At 40.2% G+C, this 23,911-nt stretch overlaps 1 protein-coding gene across 1 annotated transcript in view; it reads right to left on the bottom strand.

Moving 5' to 3' along the window:
- Nucleotides 1–223: 223 nt before the first annotated feature.
- Nucleotides 224–23,911, bottom strand: part of LOC118563828 (FERM, ARHGEF and pleckstrin domain-containing protein 1) — a gene marked incomplete at its 3' end in the record, with an annotated part of 55,085 nt that continues 31,397 nt past the window's right edge. The window contains 7 exon segments of the mRNA XM_036139755.1: nt 224–303; nt 408–552; nt 5,310–5,424; nt 6,119–6,216; nt 8,032–8,110; nt 8,227–8,269; nt 8,357–8,461. Of these exon segments, the coding sequence (XP_035995648.1) occupies nt 224–303; nt 408–552; nt 5,310–5,424; nt 6,119–6,216; nt 8,032–8,110; nt 8,227–8,269; nt 8,357–8,461 (665 nt within the window).

Here is a 23,911-nt window from a genome sequence, read left to right as displayed (position 1 = left end):
TTTAGGTTCCTCAAAGAGGCGAAGAAGGCGTGGTATTCCACGCAGATCTTCCAGAAGATTTTACAACAGTCCCTCCTGGCCATCAGGAATCCAGCGTGTCTGGCAGGAGCTCTGAAGAAACATTGAGAGATCATTTACAACCATGACGCAGTCCGTCTTCTCCAAGTGTGACGAAACGACGTCACCTACGTTTAGATCCGGCCTCAGCTTGAGCGGAGGCCTTTTTCGCTTGAAGCTCAGTTTGCGTATTTTGGACCAGCTGAAGGTGTTGATCTTTGTGTGTGAATTGCTCTTCGTGTGAGTCTGAGGTGGTGGAAAATGTGAATACCTCGTTTTTAAAAACTTTTATTTGGACAAACTAAGGAACACAAACCAAGACCGCTATTCACATTTGTTTGGGGACCTACCTGGAAGGCCACAACGCCCATGTGTGCCACAGCCATAACACCGTACCTTCCAGGTCCTTGGCAGGGTGCAGCCGAATCCCGTACATATCCAGCTTGCGAGCAACATCTAATAGCTGGAAAATCTGATTCGGCTGGTGACTGACCTCTACAACACACACAGGAATACAATACACACCACGTATGTTTTTATCGTAGAATTTTTCTGAGAAGGTCACACGAGTAAGACACATTCAAATATACAATGAGGGAATTCTGGAACAATGTGAATAGAGAATAATTAAGAAAAACCCTGGTGATCAGAATCAGATAGTTTTCAGCCAGGTTACAGTTAGCTGTATTCAGCATCAACTCAAAAAAAGTAATAAGCTACATAAAGAGAAATAGTATTTTATGCTTCATACTAGTCTGTGGTTCAGTCAGGCTGTATGAGAGAGAGAGAGAGAGAGGAGCAGGAGTTCAGAAGATAACAGGAAGGCCAGAAGATGAAGATTTAGATCTTTCTGCTGGATCAAGAAATACTGACAACCTTAAAATCCCAGTTGAAGTACGGATCTACATTCTCTAGGATCCCCACAAAGGCGTGTCTTTTAGAAATGCTAGCTGTGCTAACCATGCTAACTACACATTTAGGGTGATAAACTGTCTAGAATGTTTGTTTCTTTAAAATATTGGCAAAACTCTTGTTTTACAGTGATCCCTCTCTCTCACACCTAAACCACACCAAGTGTGATGCTACCTCTGGTCCAAGTCCTAAATGGTAAAGAAGAAAAAATTCTGAACCCAAGGTAAGTTGTTGAAGAGAAATCTGAATCTGCTGCACCCAATATTGCCCGATCGAACTTGGCAAGAAATATTTACCTGAAAACTTTAAAAAGCAATGAAAATAATAATATCGATAAACCCCTGATTAACTCATACACCTCACAGATTTAGTTAAATGCAATCTTTTAATTTGACCAGCATGTCTACTGTGACTGGAAGTGATATTTAGAAGAGCAGCCAGTGAGTCAGATAGAGAATCTGTAGAGAGGGAGAAAAAATTACGGGGGCGGTAAAGAGGCATTTCCACGCTCAATGACTTCCCACCACATATAAATCGTCTAAATACAAGTGGAGGCATGCAAAAACTGGATGAGCAACTATAAGATGGGTTCGGTTGCTGTGATACCAATAAAGTCCCCACCCCCCACCCCACAAAATATCAAGACAGGGCTATCCTTAAATAAAATACAACATAAAAAACTGAAATTATTTTCATTTTTAAAACTGATACTCCTCCTACATTGTTTTATTGTCTTATATATGTCTATATCCATACAACGCACACATGTACATATGTGTGTGAAGACCCATACAAAGATACCCCGTTATATGAAGAAAAAAAAGTTAAACAGCTAATTAAATGACCAATGAGTTCTTCAAGAGTTTAACAACTACAACCTATTTAGATAATTCCTGAGCAAGTATAACAACAAAACCAGCATGGACCTTCATCTACTCTCTCTACTGCAGTTTAAAAGCCACCACAGATTTCAACATTTTTTTCTTGAGTGTTTTTTTGGAGTAGACGTGATGGCTGGGGAAAGAGCTGCAACTTTAACTAACTTTCCTAATTCCCATCAGTAGATAAGCCCCCCTGTTTCCTGGGTGTGTGCTCGTTTACAAGGGGATTTAACGCAACGCGGCGCCCGGCCAGAGGAGCCACGGCTGGCGTTATCAGCTGTGGTAAGAATGAGCAACTCAAAAGAGAGCAGTGAAGCTTTCTGAAGCCGTAGCAGCTGACCACCGACGCTCACGGCCCGCCCGCGGCGCAGAGGGCACCGACGTGTTGCCAAAGCTTCTGCTCAAATAGCTTGTGAGAATACTTGATGGATTTGCTGGATGGTGTGAGCAGATCTGGAAGGGTTCCAGTAATATACTCCCAGCATTAAACTAGATAGAATTGAAAAGTAGTGCAATAAAAATAATCCAATCCTTTCAAACTTCTTCATCGGTTCGTCTCTAAATAGATGTAAAAACTGGGTTTTCATCCCACTAACCCAACTAAGACAGCCGTGTGTGTCACTTGGTGATCCACAAGAAACGTATCTCTTTTTTTAAATCTCTTTTTGGGGCAACTTACGTCTTTTGTTCTCACAAAAGCCTTGTAAAAGTATGCACACCCACTAAACACTTCTTCAAACATAAAACATGGTGAAGGCAGACCCCAACAGACGTCCAATAAGCATCACCAGAAGCCTCAAAATGAGTTACAAAAGGCTGGCTAAACTAAGCTGATGTCTGTCACAGTCGCTGTGTGCAGCACTGTGAGAAACTAGAAAAATTTGCATTTCCTGCGAAAATGCACTGTGAATGCAGATAGCTGAATGATTGAGCAAAAGATGCAGAAGATCTTAAAGAAGAGAAAAAACAGCTGAAAAGCATTGAAGAAGTTGAAAAAGTTGAAGAAGTTGAAAAAGTTGAAGAATTTGAAAGAGTTGAAGAATTTGAACATGAAAGAACAATAGCTGAATGATTACAAAAAAACTGAGGGAATGGCACCAAACATTTCCTAACTCATTCTAACACTGAATCGTTTAACAAAGCAGAAGTAGAATTTCAAACTTGAATATACTGTTGCCATATTTGGGCCTGCATTTCTAGGGAGTATAAGGGGTTTCGCCCCCATTGAAAAGCATTGGATGTTTGACACCTCCTAACTTGGAGATGCTTTACGTGACAAGGACCAACTTATTGTGGAGCATTCTGTATAAAGGAGGTACAGACTCTGTAAAGCAGAAGTTTGTCCGAGCTTCCTAGAGCTACTTCCAATTAGCAACATGCTAACCATTAGCCGCTAACATGGTTGTGCTCAGGATCACCGGGTGATTGTACTCTGTCAGTTTGGTCCAAATCCTGTACTGGGAAGTGCCTCAAATAGGGGTGCCAATACTTAATGTCACCAAACGTGACCAAAGTTCATGGGTCAGATTGGCCTCCTTTAGCAACTCAGCCTCACCACATCTGGCCCAGAACTCAATATTTGACCAAAATGGTCAGTAGCGCCATTTCCCCCACATGTGGGTGGTGCTGTATTGGCCAATTGGTCGTGTCTGGGCATCATGCCAGGTCCTGTTGGAAGCAAAGGCCCAATAGGAAAGCATGTGAAATCCAAATTGGACAGAAAAATGACACATAGCTGAAAGTCACTTGAAAATTTTAAAATGTCAAAGGAAGTGACTGTGAAAATTTCAGATTCCTACATTAATCACAGCAACTGCGGTGAGCGTCGAAAGTTGCCATTCTATCTCAATTGATCCTCTCCCTCTGGCCCTCAGAGTTCCGTCGTCATGGAAACTCACTGACACACCTGCAGCGGGCGAGTCTACCCAAGTGCAGAGACTTTGCTCACAATAAGTCCCATTGGATTATAATGGAGAACTTTGCCCCGAACAACGCTTCATATCTCCTGATCCCTAAATGGTAGAGACGTAATTTTTTCTGCGTTTAGTTCGTACGGATAGGGGAAGAAGAAAAGCTATCGGTTTTTTGCTGGAAAAGTTTAACAAAGGCGTAAAAAATTATGATCTAAAGGGGTTTTTTAAGGAATTTGCAAAATCCTCTAAAAACAGTCCCGAACAAATCGCTCTTAGCTGAAAAGTATAAAGAGAATCAAAAACATTATTTCACTGTGAGTATCAGCAGGCTTTTGAGGACTATGTTGCTCATTTTATGTTTTGTACGAAAATCGTGTAGGCACAGCGACGATGTAAAAAGGTGGATCATGTGGGACAATGCAGCTCTAAAGCATTTTCAGGATTTTGCACATTCACTACTCCCGAACAATTGTTCCTGCGGAAAACCGTAACAGTTATCCACAAAATCCTTTTTTGTGAGTGCCAGAAGGGTTGGGACATTCATATGTGAAAGTGTCATGCCTGTACATCAAACGGTTTAGGAGTAGCGACGATGCGAAAACGTGTGATGTTTTGGATTTTCAGACGTCATTTTTCAAAAGCGCTCCATAGGAAATGAATGGGGGAGGTTTCGGGTTTGTGTCGCTCTGAGGTGATTTGCGAAAAATCTATAAATGCTATACCAATGAGGGTTACATTTCCTGATTCCAGACAAAAATTCTACGTTTTTGATGTATAATTTATGTGGATAGGTTGAAAATTGAGGCGAGTGAGAAGAAGTTGTTCGGAGAAGAAGAATTTGTTGAATTTCTAGAGTGCGCACTCTATAACTGCCTCCTTGACGACCATAGCAACGCATGTTATTTGCTGAATTTCTTGAAAAGCCAAAAATATTTAAGGAGGTACTATATGAAAATGGTAAAATATGAAAAGCTGAAATAGACCATAATAGCTGAAGATCACTACATTTTAAAAGTTGAATGGCGTTTTCTAGCTGAAAGTAGGCTGAAGCAGTAAGCTGTCAAAAGCAACTGAAATGAGCGGAATTTTAGTGAATTAACATTCATTTCCTATGAGAAAAAAAAGCTGAAAAATGTGCAGAAAAAGCTGAATATTTTTTAAAAGTTGAAGAGTTAAAAGTACAAAAAGACCATAGCCATCCATTCCAGAAGAAGCTGAATAGTTTAAAAGTTGAATGGTTGAAATCGGAGAAAAACTGTAGGAGGAGAAGCGAAGCAAGTTTAAACAGTAAAAAGGCGGAAGAGATCTCAATAACTGTGAATGCCTACTGCATTCACAGTAATAACTGTGAATGCCTACTGCATTCACAGTAATAACCCATTCATTTAGCGGCTGATTTCCTGAACGTGTCACCTGCGTAATAAAACATCCCGGAGGGCCACCGAACAAAGCCTGCAACAACATTTCCTGTTCACGGCTGAGGAGAATGGTTTCTGTTCACGCACGTCTTATTATTTTAACTGGGATTTAAAGATCCCACACTCACATATGCTTTGAGTGGAACGCCATGATTTTGTCGATCAGGGGCATCTGATCTGGAATGTAGTTGTTGTTTAGCAGGTGGGAGCGGCAGTGGCTGTCGTCAAAGTCTCCGATCTCGGCTGAAAAAAAAAAAAAAAAGAAAAAGCAAAGAAGAAGGAACGAAAATTAAGAAATCAGCTCCATAGTTGCACTGCAAAAACGGATCTAAAAATAAGTAAAATGTTCTTAAAGTTAGTGTATTTGTCCTTGATTTGAGCAGGTAAATAAGATTATTTGCCAATGGAATGAGTGTTTTGACCCCTAATATAAGATAATTAGACATCCTGCACTTCAAATAAGATGATGGAGATGAGTTGTTCCTATTTTAAGTGCAAAAATCTTGTTCCATTGGCAGATCATCTTATTTACCTGCTCAAATCAGGGAAAAATACACAAATTTTAAGAACATTTTGCTTATTTTAAGTTCAGTTTTTGCAGTGTGGTGCTGCTTGGGGAAAAAAAATGTGACAATGGAAACACAACTGGACGATCTGAGGTCCAGAAATGACCGCAGACGGAAATGACTCACTGCTCTGCTGCAGCCACGCAAGACTACATTCAGACAAGCAGACTGAAGGGTATCCATAGCAACACAAAGATAATCAATTTGAAATGCTGCGTCGTGTGCAGCATGACAATGTTTGATGATAAGCTGTGCAAGAAAAAAAAAAAGAAAAAGAAAAAAGCAGCAGTGTATCTATAAAAGACAGTTGTCAGATCTGTCACTGCTTTGGTGTGTAGAGCGGAGCAAAGAAAAGGGGCGTGCATCCTCACACTGGATGATGTGGGAGACCATCAGAGCCGCGTTGGTGTCGCTGCAAATCAGACGTCCACAGGAGAGATCCTGCTTGATCTGGAGCGCAAACAGGTACCTGAGCGAGAACAGAAACACAGACAGGCGTCGCATTAACAGTCCCCTAGATGTGATCGAAGGTTAAACACAAACACTACACAATGCATCGCAAGGGCTGTTTAATCGTTTTTAGAAAAATATACAGTTTTAAATTGTCTTGGTGTTTTTTTTTTTTGTGTGGTCAAAGCGTTTTTAAATGAACTGAGAAAAACTGAAGGGTTTTCTCTGGTAATATATGGAGCATAGAGTGTCACTGCAAGCTGTCAGTCAGCCGTGTGTCACGGATAAAGAAAGGAAATGTTGGAAAAGACGATCGTTTGTGTCATTTCTGGAAATCAGATAACGGGGCTGGTGTTTGATTAAGTTATAATCAAACGTAAATGAAGAAAAATCATATATACTCTGGTTTCACATATAAAATTGTCCCCTAATCTTGCAACAGGATTAAAACAATTTAACTAATAATTTAATGTATCTTGCATGAACTGGATTGGGGACATTATTCAGGTCCTTTGCTGCTGAAATTATTCATAAATTTCATTTAAAACTGTGATTAATTGTGTTTTTGCTGTTAAGCAGATCCTGAATTAAGTAGATATTGATACTCTGAATAAAGCACGAACGGCAGATATGACTACAGGTAAAACGCAAATTAACACCATTAGGCATAACGGTACATAATCATAATTACATTTTCTAGGCTCGGGTATAAAGAATATTTTATTGATGCTGCAGTTTTTAAATAGGACTTTGAAATTAAATTATAGCATCAGCTTCTGTACAATCAATTCAGGTCCATCGTAGTAGTAGTAAAAATAAAGCTTGATATTTTAGACCTCACAACTGGATGTTGTTCAGACTGATTGTTAGAAGCAAAGGACCTCCAATACGATCCTCGGTATTTGTAGAAAATGGATCAACAGACATGTCAGCTGCATTAAAATCCCCTTTTTGTAGCCCTTAAATACATTTTTGTTGTGTAGTTGGGGTTTCTAGAAGTGTAGACAAGTTGAAATTAGTCTGTCCAGCTGTTGCACAGATCTCTTTATTTTCTGTTTGGCGCATATTTTTCAATCCGTTCAGTTTTCTCTATTCTCATTATTCGGAGCTGCAAAACAAGGTAAAGCAGAAATATTGAGTTAGTCAGACCAAAGCATTGCAGCTCCACTTTATATAGAACACAACTGAATGATTTCAATGCAAAAGGGAAATATTCTAAAACATAATATATGCAGCTTTTGAATCTCAATAAGGTATGTGTAAAAAATAGAATATCAAACTGAAAAAGTAACATAGGCTAGTGCTTAAACAGAAACACTAATTAAACAACAAAGAAGTTTACAAGATTAACATTTGTTTACGCTTTTGGTTGAAACAGAGATGCTCCTAAATGTTATGCATAACAGAGTAATACATGTGCAGAATTGAAAATTGAGTACGAATATTTAAAAGAAAAGAAAAAAAAAAACATCCATTATCATTCCTAATGTATGAAAACACAAACAGTTGTGCAGGCTTAGTCTGTTGCCCGTCAATTATATCGCTCAGAAAAGACGCCGCGCCTCCAGAACTACACAACAGAAACCAGAAAACCATTAGCTCCACCATGCTAATCTCCAGAGGGCTAAACTGGTGACATGGCAGCCATGACATTTGAATCCTATAAACCAGACGGGTCATAAATCAGGCGGGTGTCGGGCCCCATGTTTCATTTCTACCTACTAGCAGATATATTTCACGCTGACACGTATACAAACATACGCCTCCGTGCCTGGAGGAAAGACTAACGCTACGCGCAGATAACGCGACTTAGAGGATCTGCAGAGGAGCTCACCTTGTCATCTCCTCCAGCAGCTGCGACTGGTCAGGCGGGAAAAACTTCACACTAAACCTCAAGATTGTGTGTTTGGGTCCTGTGTGGAACAGGTTCATTAACCAAAAGAGCATTGGCATCTTAAAAGGAGCTATTGCAGTGCTTTTCCTCAGTCGTTACCTACAGTCAGACTAAACAGCTTACTGAAACACTTACGTCGAAGCTGCTTGATAATCGGTTTGATGTGATCCAACCAAACCTGCGAAAGAGCAAAAGCGGCTCGTTAATGTAGGCGGTTTTGTCATCGGCAGTTTTAAGACGAAGCTTTATTTTCATTTTTCCTCACCATCATCTTCTGCTGGTTCTGAAACTCCAGGCCAAAGTAGTCACCTTCAATGAGATTCATGTGGGAGCACACCAGGTCAAACAGCACCTTGCCGGAAGCTTTTTGCTGTGAACAAAAAAAACAAAAAAAAAAACATGTCGCACAACGTTTAACACTAAGCAGTAAAGGCAAACATTTGTTCCCTAGTTTTAATTCAAATTTGATCCATTTGCATTATTTCATACGTTCAACGACATTCTACCAATTCATGACGATGGAAATAAATCAAAACGCTTTGACCTAAACAACACTCAGGGAGGTGTGGTAAAAAAAAAAAGACAATCTAGTCGAGATGGTAGAGGCATGCCGCACAAGATCTACACATGAAATCACATCGAAAGGGGGTCAAAACATATTGAATGAAAAGAAATGCAAGATACACTTCAAGATTTTTACTAACACAGTGATTAGAAACCAATTTTGTGGGCAACGTCATGTATCACCTTTTTCTATCACATAAACCCTCAATAGATGCACTGAAGCTGGTTGCTGCAACGTGACAAATTTAGAAACATTTAAAGGGTGTGAATACTTTCACAGTGCCCTGCATTATAAACCAGCTTACTGGTATAAATGACTGTTTTCTGTGTCACAAATATCCCATTGGGCCTTTCTCCTTCCATGCTAGCATTCAAAGACTCTGCCATGAATAAGTTTCCATCATGCGCGCTGCAGCCAGAGGGGACGGGTTGGACCTCGTCTTTGATCTGGATTTTCAGTTCCACTGCTGCCGCGGCTGGCGGCCCAGCGGCCTTTGAGATGGAAACCGTATCAGGGTGGGACGAAAAGTCCCCCTCACCGCCTCTGCCTACTGTCAGCCAACACGCAACTGTGGCAAATGCACAGGTTTCAACAGTCTGCTGCAAACACAGAAAAAACATTCCCACATGAGGTCAGATTAATGTCAGGGATTTCTCCCGACAGATTTCTGCTACTGACACCCAGACGGGGCTCGACTCTCACAACAGGAAGACTTCTGCCTGGCTGCTTCCTCGTGACGGGGCTGCACCGGCGCAGAGCGCAGCTCGGCTACAGAACGGGAGCGTCTGCAGTAGGAGTCCCTCCAGGCTCGGATGCTGATCCGGAGCGGCGACTAAATACGTTTCGAGAAGGGAGCCTTCGCGCGTCAGGACGAGGACACGCCGAGGTGCGTGCTACGACGAGATTTTCCCCGACGCAGCTGAAGGGGTTTGTTGTGGGATTTTAAAGTTTAAATGATACCGTCTGTGTTCCTCTCAATGCTTAAAGAATAAAAACTTAAGCTCTGCCGGCTTAGTCAAAGTGATTACACGTCCTCATCTGTAAATGGAAAACCTTCCCCCCAAACAAGACAATCTACCCCTTTTCTCCACGCTTGCACAGCTGTTTGCATATGATGACAGCACCGATGAGGGAGACTGCAGAGAAAGAGGTCAACAGTGCACACACACACACACACACACACACACCATTTTATTTCCTGAGAGACTGCCGCGCGTAACAGGCAAATAGGAGCCTGAACGTACTCTACGTCGCAGGTTTCAGTCAATAAAGTCGAGCCGAGCACAGAGAAGCCAACAGAGGGTCTCTCTCTTTGAGGCTCTCATGTCCAGCCGTATAAATGTGCCATTGTGTCTAAAGACGAGACAGGTTGGGCAGCGGCTGATTAAAGCTGACCAGGGCTTGATTAAATGCAGCTTTTGCAACGCCGGAGTCACGACACCGCAACAGACCTCACAGCAAGAAGATTGTTAATGACGCACCAGTCTCCAAGAGAGACGCGTGCACCATCGTTTATCCACCGAAAATAAATAGTAAAACACGCTGTCAACACATTGTAAAGTGAAACTCCAACTGATATAGGGACACATAAATCACATGCCACAGCAATATTAATGAGTTTTAATAGCACAAAGGGCCGCTTAAAGGCAATATTTAGTAGACTATTATCTATTAAGTGCCGTGTATTCACGCTTTGCATGCTAATAATATCTCACAGACCCACATGACAACGTTTACATTGGTGCATCTTCCTTCCAGACCGTCTTTTGTAAACAGTGTTGAGTAACTTTGCACAAAACGAACTTCGCATTTTGCTATGCACGCCCCCTGCTGCTGGACCTAAGTCAAAAAGTTTTCTTAATCAAGCTTCCATAAAGTTTTACAGTGCTGTGAAAACGTATTTACTCATCAAAATGCTTTTTAAAAATCCGGCAAAGGCAATCTTATTACAGACAAAAGGCAGTTTAAAAATTGTGGTTTCACACTAAAACGACAAAAGCTATCCAAACCAACGCGTCCCAAAAGTGAAAATATAATAAGCGGTCTTGTTGAAACATGAATTAAGTGTAAGCAAACGCTTTGGCTCAGTGTCACTAGTCATACACAGGGCCTTATTACGGCCTTACTTAAACAAACAATCCCCTGGTGAAACCTGTCTGACAACATAAAGTGGTTAGAAATGATCAAAAAGCAACCCATTATTCCTCATTCTAAAGAAATTCAAAAACTGATGAAACAAAGCCACTGGCATCTTAAGGGCTCAGTGGTAAGAGTTGCTCTCTTGCAATCCTAAAGTTGTGGGTTCCAGCTTCCTTCCTCCTGCCACATGTCGATGTGCCCTTGGGCAAGGGTAAATATGGCTCTACGTACCTTCTCAGGAGTGGCCAATATAGAAAAATGTCTCCAAGATCCCATCCACCACTCATTCTGGAGCACTGTAGGCATGACTTGCTTCATTTAACGTCAGCGCTCATGATTAACCAATGATAACGAGACTGAGCAAAATCTGCGTCAAGGCGATCATAACAAGCCATGCTGAATTAGTTAAAACCCAAAGCTGACCAAAAATCACACAGAGGCCTTGGTCAAATTTCCAAAATGAATCTTGACATCCCCCTAAGACTCACTGCTGAGACAGCGGTGGCTCCATTTAGAAAGTGTGTGTCTCCCCCCCCCCCCCTCGTTAAATCTGCTGCAAAGCTAACATTTCAGGAAAAAGCAAAACCAAGAAGACTACACATATTTTTAAATGTAATTCAATTATATTTCTTTCTAAGGCAAGGTTTCTATAGAGAAACGTTGAATTACGAAGTATAGCTACAATTTATTGGGTTTGGCTCATTTGAGAATAAACCCTCACTTAAAAAACAAAAAAAATCTTTCAGTCCTTTTATTTATTTATTTTTCATCTGAAGTGACACATATTTCAAATTAAAGAGACATTCTGCTTGTGGACTGAACACCACTGGCATCCCCAAGAGGTTTTGGGGCTTGTACGGCTGAGTAGCAATTCCTGTTAATTTAAGCCACTGGAGCTATACAAGGCAAAACAAGGGTAATTTATTTTGCCCATCTGGTTTTACAGAACCATTCATGTTTGGTCATTATAACCCCTACCCTAGTACGTTGAGTGGTTAGGTCAAATATGAAACAAACTAAACCAATAAATTAAAGAATTTAGACTCAGACCGTGCGCAAATAATGATAACACACAGTCCGCTGCGATGTTTGAGGTCGCTCATCATTGGCAACTCAATTAGTTTTTTTTTTTTGTTTTTTTAAATCTCTTTTCACAAGAGTACTGGACAACGGATAAAAGGGCTTTTAGTCAACGAAAGTTACTACTAATGATTTATTATTACTTCTTATCTTTCTCTTGCTACTGTATAAGATCGAAAACCAGTAAGGTTTTATTTTTTATTTCTGAGCTACAATTCACATAAAGGCAAACATTTATGTCCATTTATATTCATGTTACAGTTCTTTACAATACTGTCTATGTGAACTGGAAATTACCATTAAATACATTATATTTATGGTGAAAAGGGTGACCCTATTTATTTATTTGCCGAACTGAAAAATTTGAGCCCTGACTTGGTGGTTTCTGAAATCATCAGAGGTGACAGTGTGGACCAGAGGACAATTGAGTGTCCCAGCAGGAAAAAATGACACCAAACTCTGCACTTTGCCAAGAGATATGTAACCACAAACTGCTGGCAGTGGGTGGATTCTGAGTCTGCACGTAGAAATGTGTCCCAGTTGGTATTAGAGGACATCCACAATAAATTCAAGATGTATCCAAATTTTGTTTTCAAATTGCAGAGTTTTTTTTTTCCATCATTCCACCCAGGAAAACACCTATTACGAATACATCATCAATCCCCAAAAATGAATGTATTGTCAATGATGAATGTAGCCCTCACACAGAGATATAGTACAACCTTTGTGCAAGAGATCTGAGACCAGGTGCATGTATGTCATAAAGCCTCGGGAAAGGTAACATTCTTTTTTTGTCCTGTCTGGCAGGGTAGCATTAAGAATTGCTGTGCTAATGCCAAAGAGAGACCAACAGATTTTACTTTCACAAGTAGAGCACTACTGCTTTTGCCATAGCGCTCTGCTTGATTTATACATGCAAATAGCTTTATTAGGTTTTATCCTGGGACTATTCCATGTTCAATGGACACAAAAAGACTCCGGAAATCTGAGTCACAAGGGGTCTAAAAGTTTGACGTGAAAATTGTGAGGGAACCGTGAATAAAATAATCCCCCACCCCCCCCCACCCCCCATCCTTTTGCTCTCATTGTCAACTCCTAGGTCTCCAGTGCACCGCAACCAAAATATTAAAAAGAGACTTGACTCCCTTTGTTCTTTCATTTTATCTGGAGCCTAAAGGCACTGGCAGTCTGTTTGCCAACCATGGCACCCATCCCCCCCACCCACCCACCCACCCAAAAGATAAAACCTGCAGTTGAGGTTTTGGCTAGAACTGCCAAAACTGTGGCTTATTCTGGGTGAAGTGGAGCATGCTAACAATTCCTGGAGGGCGGCAGCTGAGGGAGAACACGGCTAGTTTACACCTGACCTTTATAGTTTTCTTTTTTTGTCTTGAATGCCGCTTACTAACGAGCGTTGGGAGGTGGGGAGGGGATTTTATGGGGTTTCACCCTGAAGTGGAAACCAAAGAGGACATGCACAGACATTGCTGTCATCTTCATTTAGCCATCTTCTGTCAGCCTGAGCTCGCAGAGGTCAGTGTAGCGATGCAGACGCATGTAAACACTAGTACAGTCTGGGTTCAAACATAATGGTGCCAGACAGACGCTTCCTCCACGTCTGCTGACTCGGACTGCGTCATCTCTTCATGGAAGTGTGGATAAAGGTCATAGAAAATTGAGATTCCTGATATTTTGCTGCCATTGTAGACATGGAAAAGAAATCTCAGCTGCAGAGCACATGATGTTTGCATAAAAGTTAAAAGAGGATTTCATGACAGATATCCCTACACTGGTCAGGCTTTACAGATCGAACGTGCAAAAAAAGAAAGAAGAGTGCATGGATAGACAGATATTTAGGATGAATGGATGTATGACTGGTTGGACGTATAAAAAAGAAGGATGCATGGACATACGTATGGATTGACAGACCGACTAACCCTCGAATGGACTGGCCAATGTAAAGATTGATCAATGCATGGATGAAAAGATAAACGGATGAAAGCTTTAGAAAATGGGATAGGAAATAAAGTCTGGAAGGACATTCATTCGATACATAGACGCTTTTCCAGAGCTGGGAAACAAATCAAATTCCAAACTTTTACAGACTAATGGTTTCATTCTTTTCCACTGTGCCGGCTGTGCTGCCCATGTGGCACCCGCTGCTGCGTTTACAGTGTGAAGGATCATGAATGTGTCACACCCCAGCAGGGGATTTTCAGCTACGCTTTAGATCAGATGACTGTTTGACTCAAAGGAAGGAACAAAGAAAAGAAGAACAGAAAAAAAGACCTTTTGTGAAAGTTGACAACCAATGTATTTAGTCAAATACAATACACATAGTTAAAACCTCGTCAGAATAGAATAGAAATACCTTTATCGTCCCACTATGGGGAAATTCAGACGTGACAGTGGCAAAAACACGTAGACATGAGAAACCAACAAGACTTACACTAGATTGAATAATATGAATAAAAACCTAATTTAAGGTTAAGCTGTAAAGCAGAAGAGAAAAAACACAAAAAAAATTGTTATTAATAGATAATACGGAATTGTCGGATTAAATAAAACAATGTTCAAGTTCAAATATCAGAAACACAGCAGCCAATTTATACAACGATGTCAGAAAACTGTACAATATGCATGAATGTACAAACAAATATTTCCAGAGCTAAAACGTGTCCAAATGGACATTAGCACCTGACAGTGTAAAGAATTCATGATCAGATCACAACCTGTGCAGATTAGTATGTTGTAAACATTTGAGTTTGTTGTGAGTAGCAGAGATTATAAAGTTTAATACTGCGTTTTTTGTCCTCTGTAGTCGGACAATTTAACTGGAATGAGCCCTAAAGTTGGTATTACGAGTCAGAAACTCTGTTCAAAAGGATGATACTGGATTTCTGTATTCATGATGGCTGCTACAGGATTGAGTAAAACCTCATACTTTGCCTATTTGCAGCCGCTCTCTATTATTTATGTAACATTTAGTCAATTATACACGCGCTACTTTTTAGTGTCCATCAGACTTGATTTATCAGCTCTGTTTACATGCACAAAACACTGAGCAGTGTTATTGTCATTGTTTTAACAGCAGTGGGAGCATCCATGTTTTTTCCTACTGTCCGATAAGGGAAACTGGAACGCAAAAAGGCGGAGCTGACGTAATCTGCGACTCGTTTGTCCCGACCTCCGAGGCAAAAGGGACGCACCATAACAGCAGTTTGGAGGGAGGACCTGCAGAAGCGCTCCTTTGAGCATTTAGGATGCAGCAGTCTGTCACGGAAAGAGCTCTGCAACAGCTCCATGCGTAGGGTGGGAGACATTGTCCAACACTAATGTTATACTTCCATAACTGATGATATGTTGTAGCATTATTAACATTTCAGTACATTTAGAAAGTTGTTTTTTTTATTATAAGTGTGTTCCATAAATCATGAAACATGCTGTTAACCTTGGCGCTCAATTTAGCGGCGTGGTAAAGTTCTATTTAGATGCTTTTTTGAGATCTGGCAACTGTATATAATCTTTTTCAAAGTCTTAAATCTTGTCAGGGTTGTCATATTAATCATAAATAGTGTTAAATTGTGATTTTTTTTCTCTTCAAAAACTATGATAAAATAACGCTCAAATCAGTTTTACATTATTTTGCTAACATGACTAGCGCGCTGTGGAAGAAATACATATTTCTGTAATATGTATGAATTAAGCCTCTGTCACAAACAGCACACAGAGCTTTTACCTAGTGGATGTCTAACACCCTCACATGTCATGTGAAGATGCTTCTGCGCTTCCTTTAGGTCTCTTGACCATGGAGATGACTGCTAAGATAATTGTTAAACAGATCTGTAAAACTGCCGGATAAAAACGGCGCCCAATACTAGACATGTCGAGAGTGTTTCTTGGAATGTTTCATGGCGTCAAGAATGAATTATCAAGATGTAAAAAAAACTGTTCAGAATCTGGCATATGATTGTTTGGACCTACAATTGGCATTGCTTGTCGTCATTTCAGCTTTTAACTTTTTGTTCTCTCTCTTTTTTTTCTTCATAGTAGGTACACCTGGTCTGGCGCTCTGTTAACTGTGACATCATCCAGAGAAGACAGATCACCTGCTACTACCATCTAATGTAGAACAGATTACTGGATCAATGTGTGCTTCTGTGCTTTTTTGTTTCTCTTGTTGTGTGTCTGCTCTGTCTTTTGTAACCCCCAGTCGATCGAGGCAGATGACCGTTCATACTGAGCCTGGTTCTGCTGGAGGTTTTTCCTTCCCACTGTCGCTTCATGCTTGCTCAGTATGAGGGATTGCTGCAAAGCCATGGACAATGCAGACGATTCTTCCTGTGGCTCTCCGCTTCTCCAGGAGTGAATGCTGCTTGTCGGGACTTTGAAGCAATCAACTTGGTTCCCTTTTATAGAAAATTGTTTTGACCAATCTGTATAATCTGACCCAATCTGTATAATCTGATTGAATTCGATTTTGGAAAGTGCCTTGAGATGACATGCTTCATGAATTGGTGTTATATAAATAAAATTGAATTGAATTGAATCTCATTTTTGGAGAGACCAAGAATGTTCTGATGGGTTGTGTAACATGTAGAGCCATGCGCCAACAATCTCTCCGGTGGGCTGGACAAAATCTGGGGTTGCGCTGAGTCACTTTTGGTAGCATACTAACATAAAGAGAATCTCAGTGTTCCTAACTTTGAGTATCATTTCCTCCCTAACACCGCCCACACCAAAGGGTGTGGCCGTCTGTGTGGTCTGCATGTGCATTGTGTGTATTTATAGATATTTTTGATCGGTCAGAAACGATAAGGATGAAAACTGGACATTTCTAGTTAACATCTTAAGTCCTCTTTGCATTTGAATTTTTAAAAGGAAAGGAGGTTTCAGTGCGTTTTATTGTATCTAAACTGGACAAAGTTTAAGAAAACGTGTTTGTTTAAAAAAACTAATCTAAGGTGGTCTGGGGGCCAAAAAAAATCTTGAAAAGTGCCCTTTTTGTGTTTTTAAATGAGTGTGTATTTATATATGATTTAGGTCAGTGACTCAGAAACTAAAAGGATTAATGGGCTGGATATAAACCTCAGTCGAGATGTGAGAAAGCAAGGGTAAAACATCTCTGAATTGAAATCAATTTTAAAAGATCTTAATTTTTCTGAAGATTATACAGAGATTTTCCTTTTCTCATACTTTTTAAATTTTAAAATCACTTTTCAAAATTGCACTAGAACCTTGCTGTGCTTCACTGATTTAGTCTTGGAGACTAAAACATGAGTAGAGGGTTCAGACGTTCACCATTCACTCACGTGACGTGGCGGTGGGAAAACCCCAGGAACAATCTCAGAGAGTTTTAAGTGAACCGTGGCTTTGCTGATACTACGACTGAGGGCGGGGCTGAGCTGACCGCGTTGTTTACTGTAGCCAGCTGTAATCTTCCCACTCTGCATCCTCCTTAAACCCTCGTGAAAAAAAACACATGTAAAGCTCAAAGTGAGCCCCGAGCAAACGCCCCTCGACGAAAGCGCTGTGAAAATGTTTCCACGTGATGTTTGCGTAAGCGCAGGTATGTGTGCTGTAAAGGAAGGACAGGACGGGGACAGGGAGGTCAGCTGCAGCTAAATCTCATTGTGATTCAGGTCATGCACTGCAGAGGTTCCCAGGGTGACTCTGCTGCTGTGCGAAGCAAACAGAGGGATGGGAGGAGGGAGGCAGGCCTCCGGATAACCCTGTGAACATACAGATGCACGCACCAGTGTGCAAAGCGGCGTGCTTGTAACCTCGGAACCGCCTTCTAATTAGATTAAAAAAAAACTAAAATTGGAAGAAACATTTCAAGGTTTTTCTGGTTCGCAAGAAATGGGCGAAAGCAGTTTTTAATTTGGGCTCCAAACTCCGATGTTTGAAAAGAAATATCTCGACAGAACTGAAAAGAAAAGTGATGATTGGGCTGCCACAGCTGTCAGAGTCATTCTGTCACAGTAAGCTAGCCTGTAGGGCCAGAGAGGACAACCATGAAAATGATGCCGGCACCAAAGCCCCCGCCTCCTCTTCTTCCTCTCTTTGACTCTCCTCACATTCGTTTTCCTTCCTTACGCTCCCAAGACTCTGGCCCGCTGGAAACATATTGATTTTGCATAAAGGATAATTAAGTGTCTTGTTGTGCTGCTGAATACGTGCAACAGCAGGGAGCTCAGCGCGCTTAAGCAAAGGCCACCAACTGTTAGACAGAGGACCCTAAAAGCAAAGGGCGACTCCAGGTCCGTTTCGGTAAATAGGCCAAAGCAGAGATTTGACCAATCAGAGAAAACGGAAAACTAGGCTACTATCTCACACCAGCTGAGCATTTCTGTCATGCCTCAGCCAAATGTTGAATATCACTAAAATAACCTGAGGGCATGTCTTTGAGAGCTTTAAATTCTAAAATTAGATTGGTTGTTTTCTAAATGCCATCGTTTCTTCCAAGAGCTAAAAATTATTGTCACTGACAAATTAAGAGGTAGGGCTTTATGAGTTTACATAAACAAGAAATATTAAAACCTCTTTATTCCAATCGCCAGTGCAAATTACCTCAAGCAACATGCCTTCAAATATTTTTTTTTCTTTTCCTTTATTTTGAAAACCCCCCTACAGACAATCCAGAGCTATTTTTGCTTTTGCCCCCAAGTTTAGCTACAGAAAATTAGCTTAGAGTCCCAAAGCTACAATTCACAGAATCTAATCCCTGTAGAATACCCTAATTGTGCTTTGACAAGACCATATATTTTGGCCTGATGCTGGTTTAATGCTATGATTTATTTGCTCTTTGAAAAAATAGACTTAAGCTTTAAAAATTCTCCAGTTCAAGTTTGATCAGCTTAAGTACTTTGAATTTAGACAGACTTTCTTAAGTTTAACCAGAAATGGTTAAATGGAGTCCGGACTCATTAAAAACCGGAGCCGCTCAGTTAGACACAGACAGAAAGCTTTGAAGCCGATGGCGATGGCCCAAAGGCACCTGGTTGCTGAGACAGCATCCAGCAGAGCTCCTCTTTATGCCAGAAACCCCTCAGAAACATGCGATCTTGTAATTGTTTAATTCGCTGTCATTCGATCTTGTAATAAGCGGCGTTGTGCCGTTAATCCACTGCATCTGCCTTATTAAAAGAAATCAGCCAGACGAAAGGAGTCTTTATATCTCAAAACGACACCAAACGGTTTTTCTTTAAAGACTCCCCTATTTGTAATTTTATTCCCTAAATTTGTGATTGATCAAGTAGGAAAAAAGTCAGTTTTAATAAAGTGTAACTAAAAACAACAACAACAAAAAAAAACATTTAAATTATCAAGTTTTACAAGCAAGCCTTAAAAGCAAAGATATGACTTTTATCCACAGGGGTGTAACATCAGAAATAATGGGAATATATTACAGAATAATAAGCTTTCTTGCTCCCAGGTTTTGGTTTAATAGAAGTTTATTTTTGGAAAGCTAATTAATAAGCCCAATCGGGCCCTTTGAACATTTTTTCTGACTGCTTGAAGTGAAAGAGTGATTCTAAAATGCAGCACACCAAAGGTGAGAATGCTGAAAAATGTACTAGGTGCCATGGGATTACCTCTAAATACAGTTATAGTTGTTTTTGCCAGCAATAAATAAGAGGAGCAGTCTGAAAAAGAAACATGATTCTATAAACAACTGAATTTACTTGCAACATTATAATTTTTGTACTTACAGAGGAATGACACTTAGAAAGCTTTTCACATATTAAGTTTAAATGTACGATAATATCAAAGGTCTTGTCATGAAACATATTTAAACATTTTACCTATACTTGAGGAATAACCTTTTTTTAAGAACCTCGTTCATCTTTGTAACGGGCAAATGTAGCATATTCCTGTCTGCCATCTTATGTTAGTCGACCGTATATACTGTAACTTTTGTTGGCTAGATTTTGTCAACAAAAATTAGACCAAAACTAAAATAACTGCAGATAATTCAAATAAAGCTAAATCAAGTTTAATTCAAGACAATGTCAAACTAATTTAAAATCAGCCTTTAAAATTTTTTTGCCGAGTTTTTGCCGTGAAAAATCTGTGAATCTGTGAGTCTTTATGATTACACTTCGGAGATATTTCAGTAAGTATTAGGTCGGACAAACAGTGTTTGTCACACTATGCCACGTTTTATTGCGAGTTGAAATAACAAGCAAGTTTAATTCTCATGTTATTCAGGTGCGCTGAGCCAAGTTACAATTACATCAATACTTAATGTTATAATTAGCCGTTTCTGAGCTGATCGGAGCAACGGATCAGCGTTGACTATAAAGGCCCTGAAACACATCTTGACAACTGTTATCACCTGTGAGTCTCTCTCTCTCAGCGCCGACTTTGCAGACAATCAATAGGTTAATTAGGGGTTTAATTAGGTGTAATTATGACACACAGCTTCCACAAGGTCAGGCCAAGAAAGACACTTTCACAGTTACTCTCATTTAAATGAACATGTCAAATGGGCACTCTCACTCTTTTGGAAAAGTCATGCATCACAATTCGTGTCAAGGTCTTGGGCTATACTATATTACTCAAACATAAAAAATGGTGTAACCTTCATTCAAGAAGACTTTTATTCATTCATTTATTAAAAAAAAGAAAAAAACTTGTAAAATTAGCCTGGATTTCTCACAGTTTTCTATAAAGTGTCACTTCAAAATTATTTATCTGCAGTTTATAATCATATCAAGGCTGTTTCAGAAAAATAAACAGTGTGTCAAGGAAATATATTCTGCCTAATATGTAAATTATTAATATTCTCAAACAGAAATTATTTGAGAATTATTATTTTATAATACAATACAATCATCTCTGTATAACTGGTAAAAAACAACAACAAAAAAATACAGCTCACAATCCTCTGCAGCAGAACAAAGCAGGGCTTTCTTCCAGTTTCATGCATCGTTTACCAGAAGACCAAACGGGTACACAACTGGATCGCCAAGTGTTATACTTTCACCTCGATCAAACGTTGGGAGGAAGTTAAGAACAATTGAGCAGGAATGTGAGCACCCACAACTGAAGATACACGATTTATATATATCCATGGAAACTGTCTGGACTGCAATACTTTCATTGTGCCTTAGAAACGTTCAAATAAATTAGAAGCCACCTGCCAGTGGAAGAGTTAATTTCCAAGTCATGTGAATCTACCATGAGGGAATACTTTTTAAGTTTCTGGCTGTATGAAAAGAAACATTCAGATATTATGCATAGTCATCAGTTCTCCATGTTTGTGAGATAAAGAAAGAAAAAAACAGCAAAGCAATAATAGATGATACCAAAAATCTGAACACAACCATATGCAAAACCAGCAATGATAAAAATAAATATTTGTTATTGAACGATAAGTTACTATTTGGCCTTATTGGTGCTGTTCTTGATATGCAGCAGCGTTTTTTGTACTCAAAAGTCTCTGTAATCCAGTGGTTCTCAAAGTGGGTGGAGTCACATGGGACCGCTGAGGAGCTGATGTACACCTCTCAGCTTATCAGGGTATAAAAGTACTTTGAATGTGTTAAACCTTAACTTTTAGGTGTCCAGCTATTAGCAATCCCTCAAAGGAATGTTGAGTAACAGCGACCCAAACTGTTTCAAAGGTGTGGGAACGAGAAGCAAGCTAGCAAGGAGGACACCTTAGAGCGTTTCAGTGACTCCGAGTCCTCCTAAGGACTCAAGATGCATTAACAAGAAACATTGACTTTATGTAAGAAATACGCAAGTGAAGCATGACAGTGGTGTCTGCAGATGTTGTCTGATCAAGAAACAAAGACCCACTGCGAAATGTGCAAATAAGACTAGGTGAAGTGGAACGACGAAGATGTAAATGCTCATTTGGTGAAGTGTGTGGAGAAACGTGGCAAGAAGGTGGCGAGGCTCTGGGCACGGTTGGAGGACTTGGATAACCGGAGCGGAAAGAATAATGTGAGAATGGTGGGGCTGAAACGAGGCACAACAGAAAGAGGAAAAATTATTCAGTATGTGGAAAAGATCATTTATCAGGGATTTAGCCTTATGGGTAGCGAGTTCAAAGTGGAATGGGCTCATTGCTCACTGACTCCCCTCACCAAACCAGATATGAACAAACCACCTGAACCATCCAGACTCTGTTTCTGTGCTCATCTGCCTGAGATAAAGTGCTGCAGATAGTCAAAGAGAAACACAGGATAAAGTGGGAAGGCCGCAAGCTAATCTTCTCTGAGGCTCTGATGAGCGAGCTTTTAGAAAAGCGGAGACCAGTCAATGCTTTAAAGAAACATCTGCAGGGGATGGAAGCGAAACACCGACTGGTGTTCCCGAAGATGCTCATCTTCATGAGGATAGGAGAGAGGAAGACAATCTGAGACTGTGCACAAGCTAAAAAAAAAATAATAATAATAATAAAAAAGCGTAATAATATGAAGTGTTTATTAATCAGTGAACAGGGTAAAATTCATGTCAGTTCGAACGCAGCTGTGTTGCCCAGTGACGATTTTCAACGGACCTCACGGACTAACTTTAATTAACAGATAGAAGTGGTAGTCAACAAAGGACAATAAAGTTGAAACATGTTTTAAGTTGCATGGCTTAGTTTTAAATTGTTGGTCTTTACGTTGTTGCTTTTTTTGCTCGAGGGGAGTCAGCATGACTGTGCTCCAGTGTGCGTTAGTAAGTGCTGGATCAAGTCACAGGTGGCTAGGGACACGCTAACATAGTATCATGGAACAAGAATGGATGTGGGATTTCCCATTAAAAGAAGATTTTGATTCATGCAGACTCCAAAGGCAATAAACAAAATATAAGCGTATAATTGGGAAGTCGGGAAGCGGCAACATTTTAAATAGACTGGTTGTCTATTCCTATTCTCCTATCCTATTGCATGTCTGGTACATGCGAAGAATTGACAATAACGCTGACTTTGACCATTCAAGCAAATGAAACATTGTAATGATCATTGTTAATAAGAACCTAAGTCCTGTCCTGGTTAAGCAACATAAAGATGAAGAAGTAGGGTTCATCTGTATTGAAGTTTTGTTGAATGGAATTAAGACTCAAATTAAGACCACAATCTATATGCCCCTAATCAGGAAGAACCGGGCTTCTTTCAAGAAATCAGCAGCGTAATAGGCAACACAGAGGGTTACATTAGGCGAGGAGGCGATTTCAATTAAGTAATGGATGGATTTATTGACAAACGCACACCTGGTGGAACGCCATCGCCTAAAGACAGGGCCGCCATCCAAATGCTAGTATATGACTTGAATCTGGTAGATATATGGAAGCTAGTAAACCCACAGGAAAGAGAACAAATATTTCATTTGCACAGTCACAAGTCATGCTATTGATTTTTCCTTATAGGATCAGATAAATTAGTGGAGTCAGTAACGGGCTGTGAAATAGACACATGTGCAATAAGTGACCATGGTATGGTGGAGTTACATATACATATTTGTATATGTGTGTGTGTGTGTGTGTGTGTGTGTGTGTGTGTGTGTGTGTGTGTGTGTGTGTGTGTGAGTGTGTGTGTGTGTGTTCGAGCAAGTCTGACAAGTATGATTTGGCCCAGGCTTGTTTTCACGTAGCACAATCAATAAATCTTTGTTTCTATAGCTATTACTATGGGATAAAAGACTTGCGATAACTGTAGTCATAACTGATAGCAGCAAAAAGGAAAGTCTGTCCATCCTTTGTTTGTGTTGGTCTGCTGACAAAAGTCAAGCAGCGTCTGAGAAGTTAATTTTTTAAAGGAAAAAAGTGTTGAGAAAATCCTGTCATAAATCAAGGGGGACCTGTCTAGCAGCAGTGTTCTGAGTCTCCTTGCGTGTTTGACCAGCACATAAATAAACGTGACCCACTGAGGACAGAAAACGTTGTAACAAGAAGCAGTAGTACAATAGATACTTGACTGCAAGAGTTGCAGTAAAGGAAACAAGCTACTCTATTTGCCTGCCCTGGCTGACAGCCTGTAGCAAATTGTGATAAGACGTTAGCATCTTATTAATGAAGGAAGTGGATATTTTAGCA

This window comes from Fundulus heteroclitus, chromosome 7 (genome assembly GCF_011125445.2).
Source record: "Fundulus heteroclitus isolate FHET01 chromosome 7, MU-UCD_Fhet_4.1, whole genome shotgun sequence".
In the NCBI taxonomy this organism is placed as follows: Eukaryota; Metazoa; Chordata; class Actinopteri; order Cyprinodontiformes; family Fundulidae; genus Fundulus; species Fundulus heteroclitus.
The sequence above is the reverse complement of the archived record's forward strand: the minus strand, read 5'-3'. Positions and strand labels throughout refer to the sequence as shown.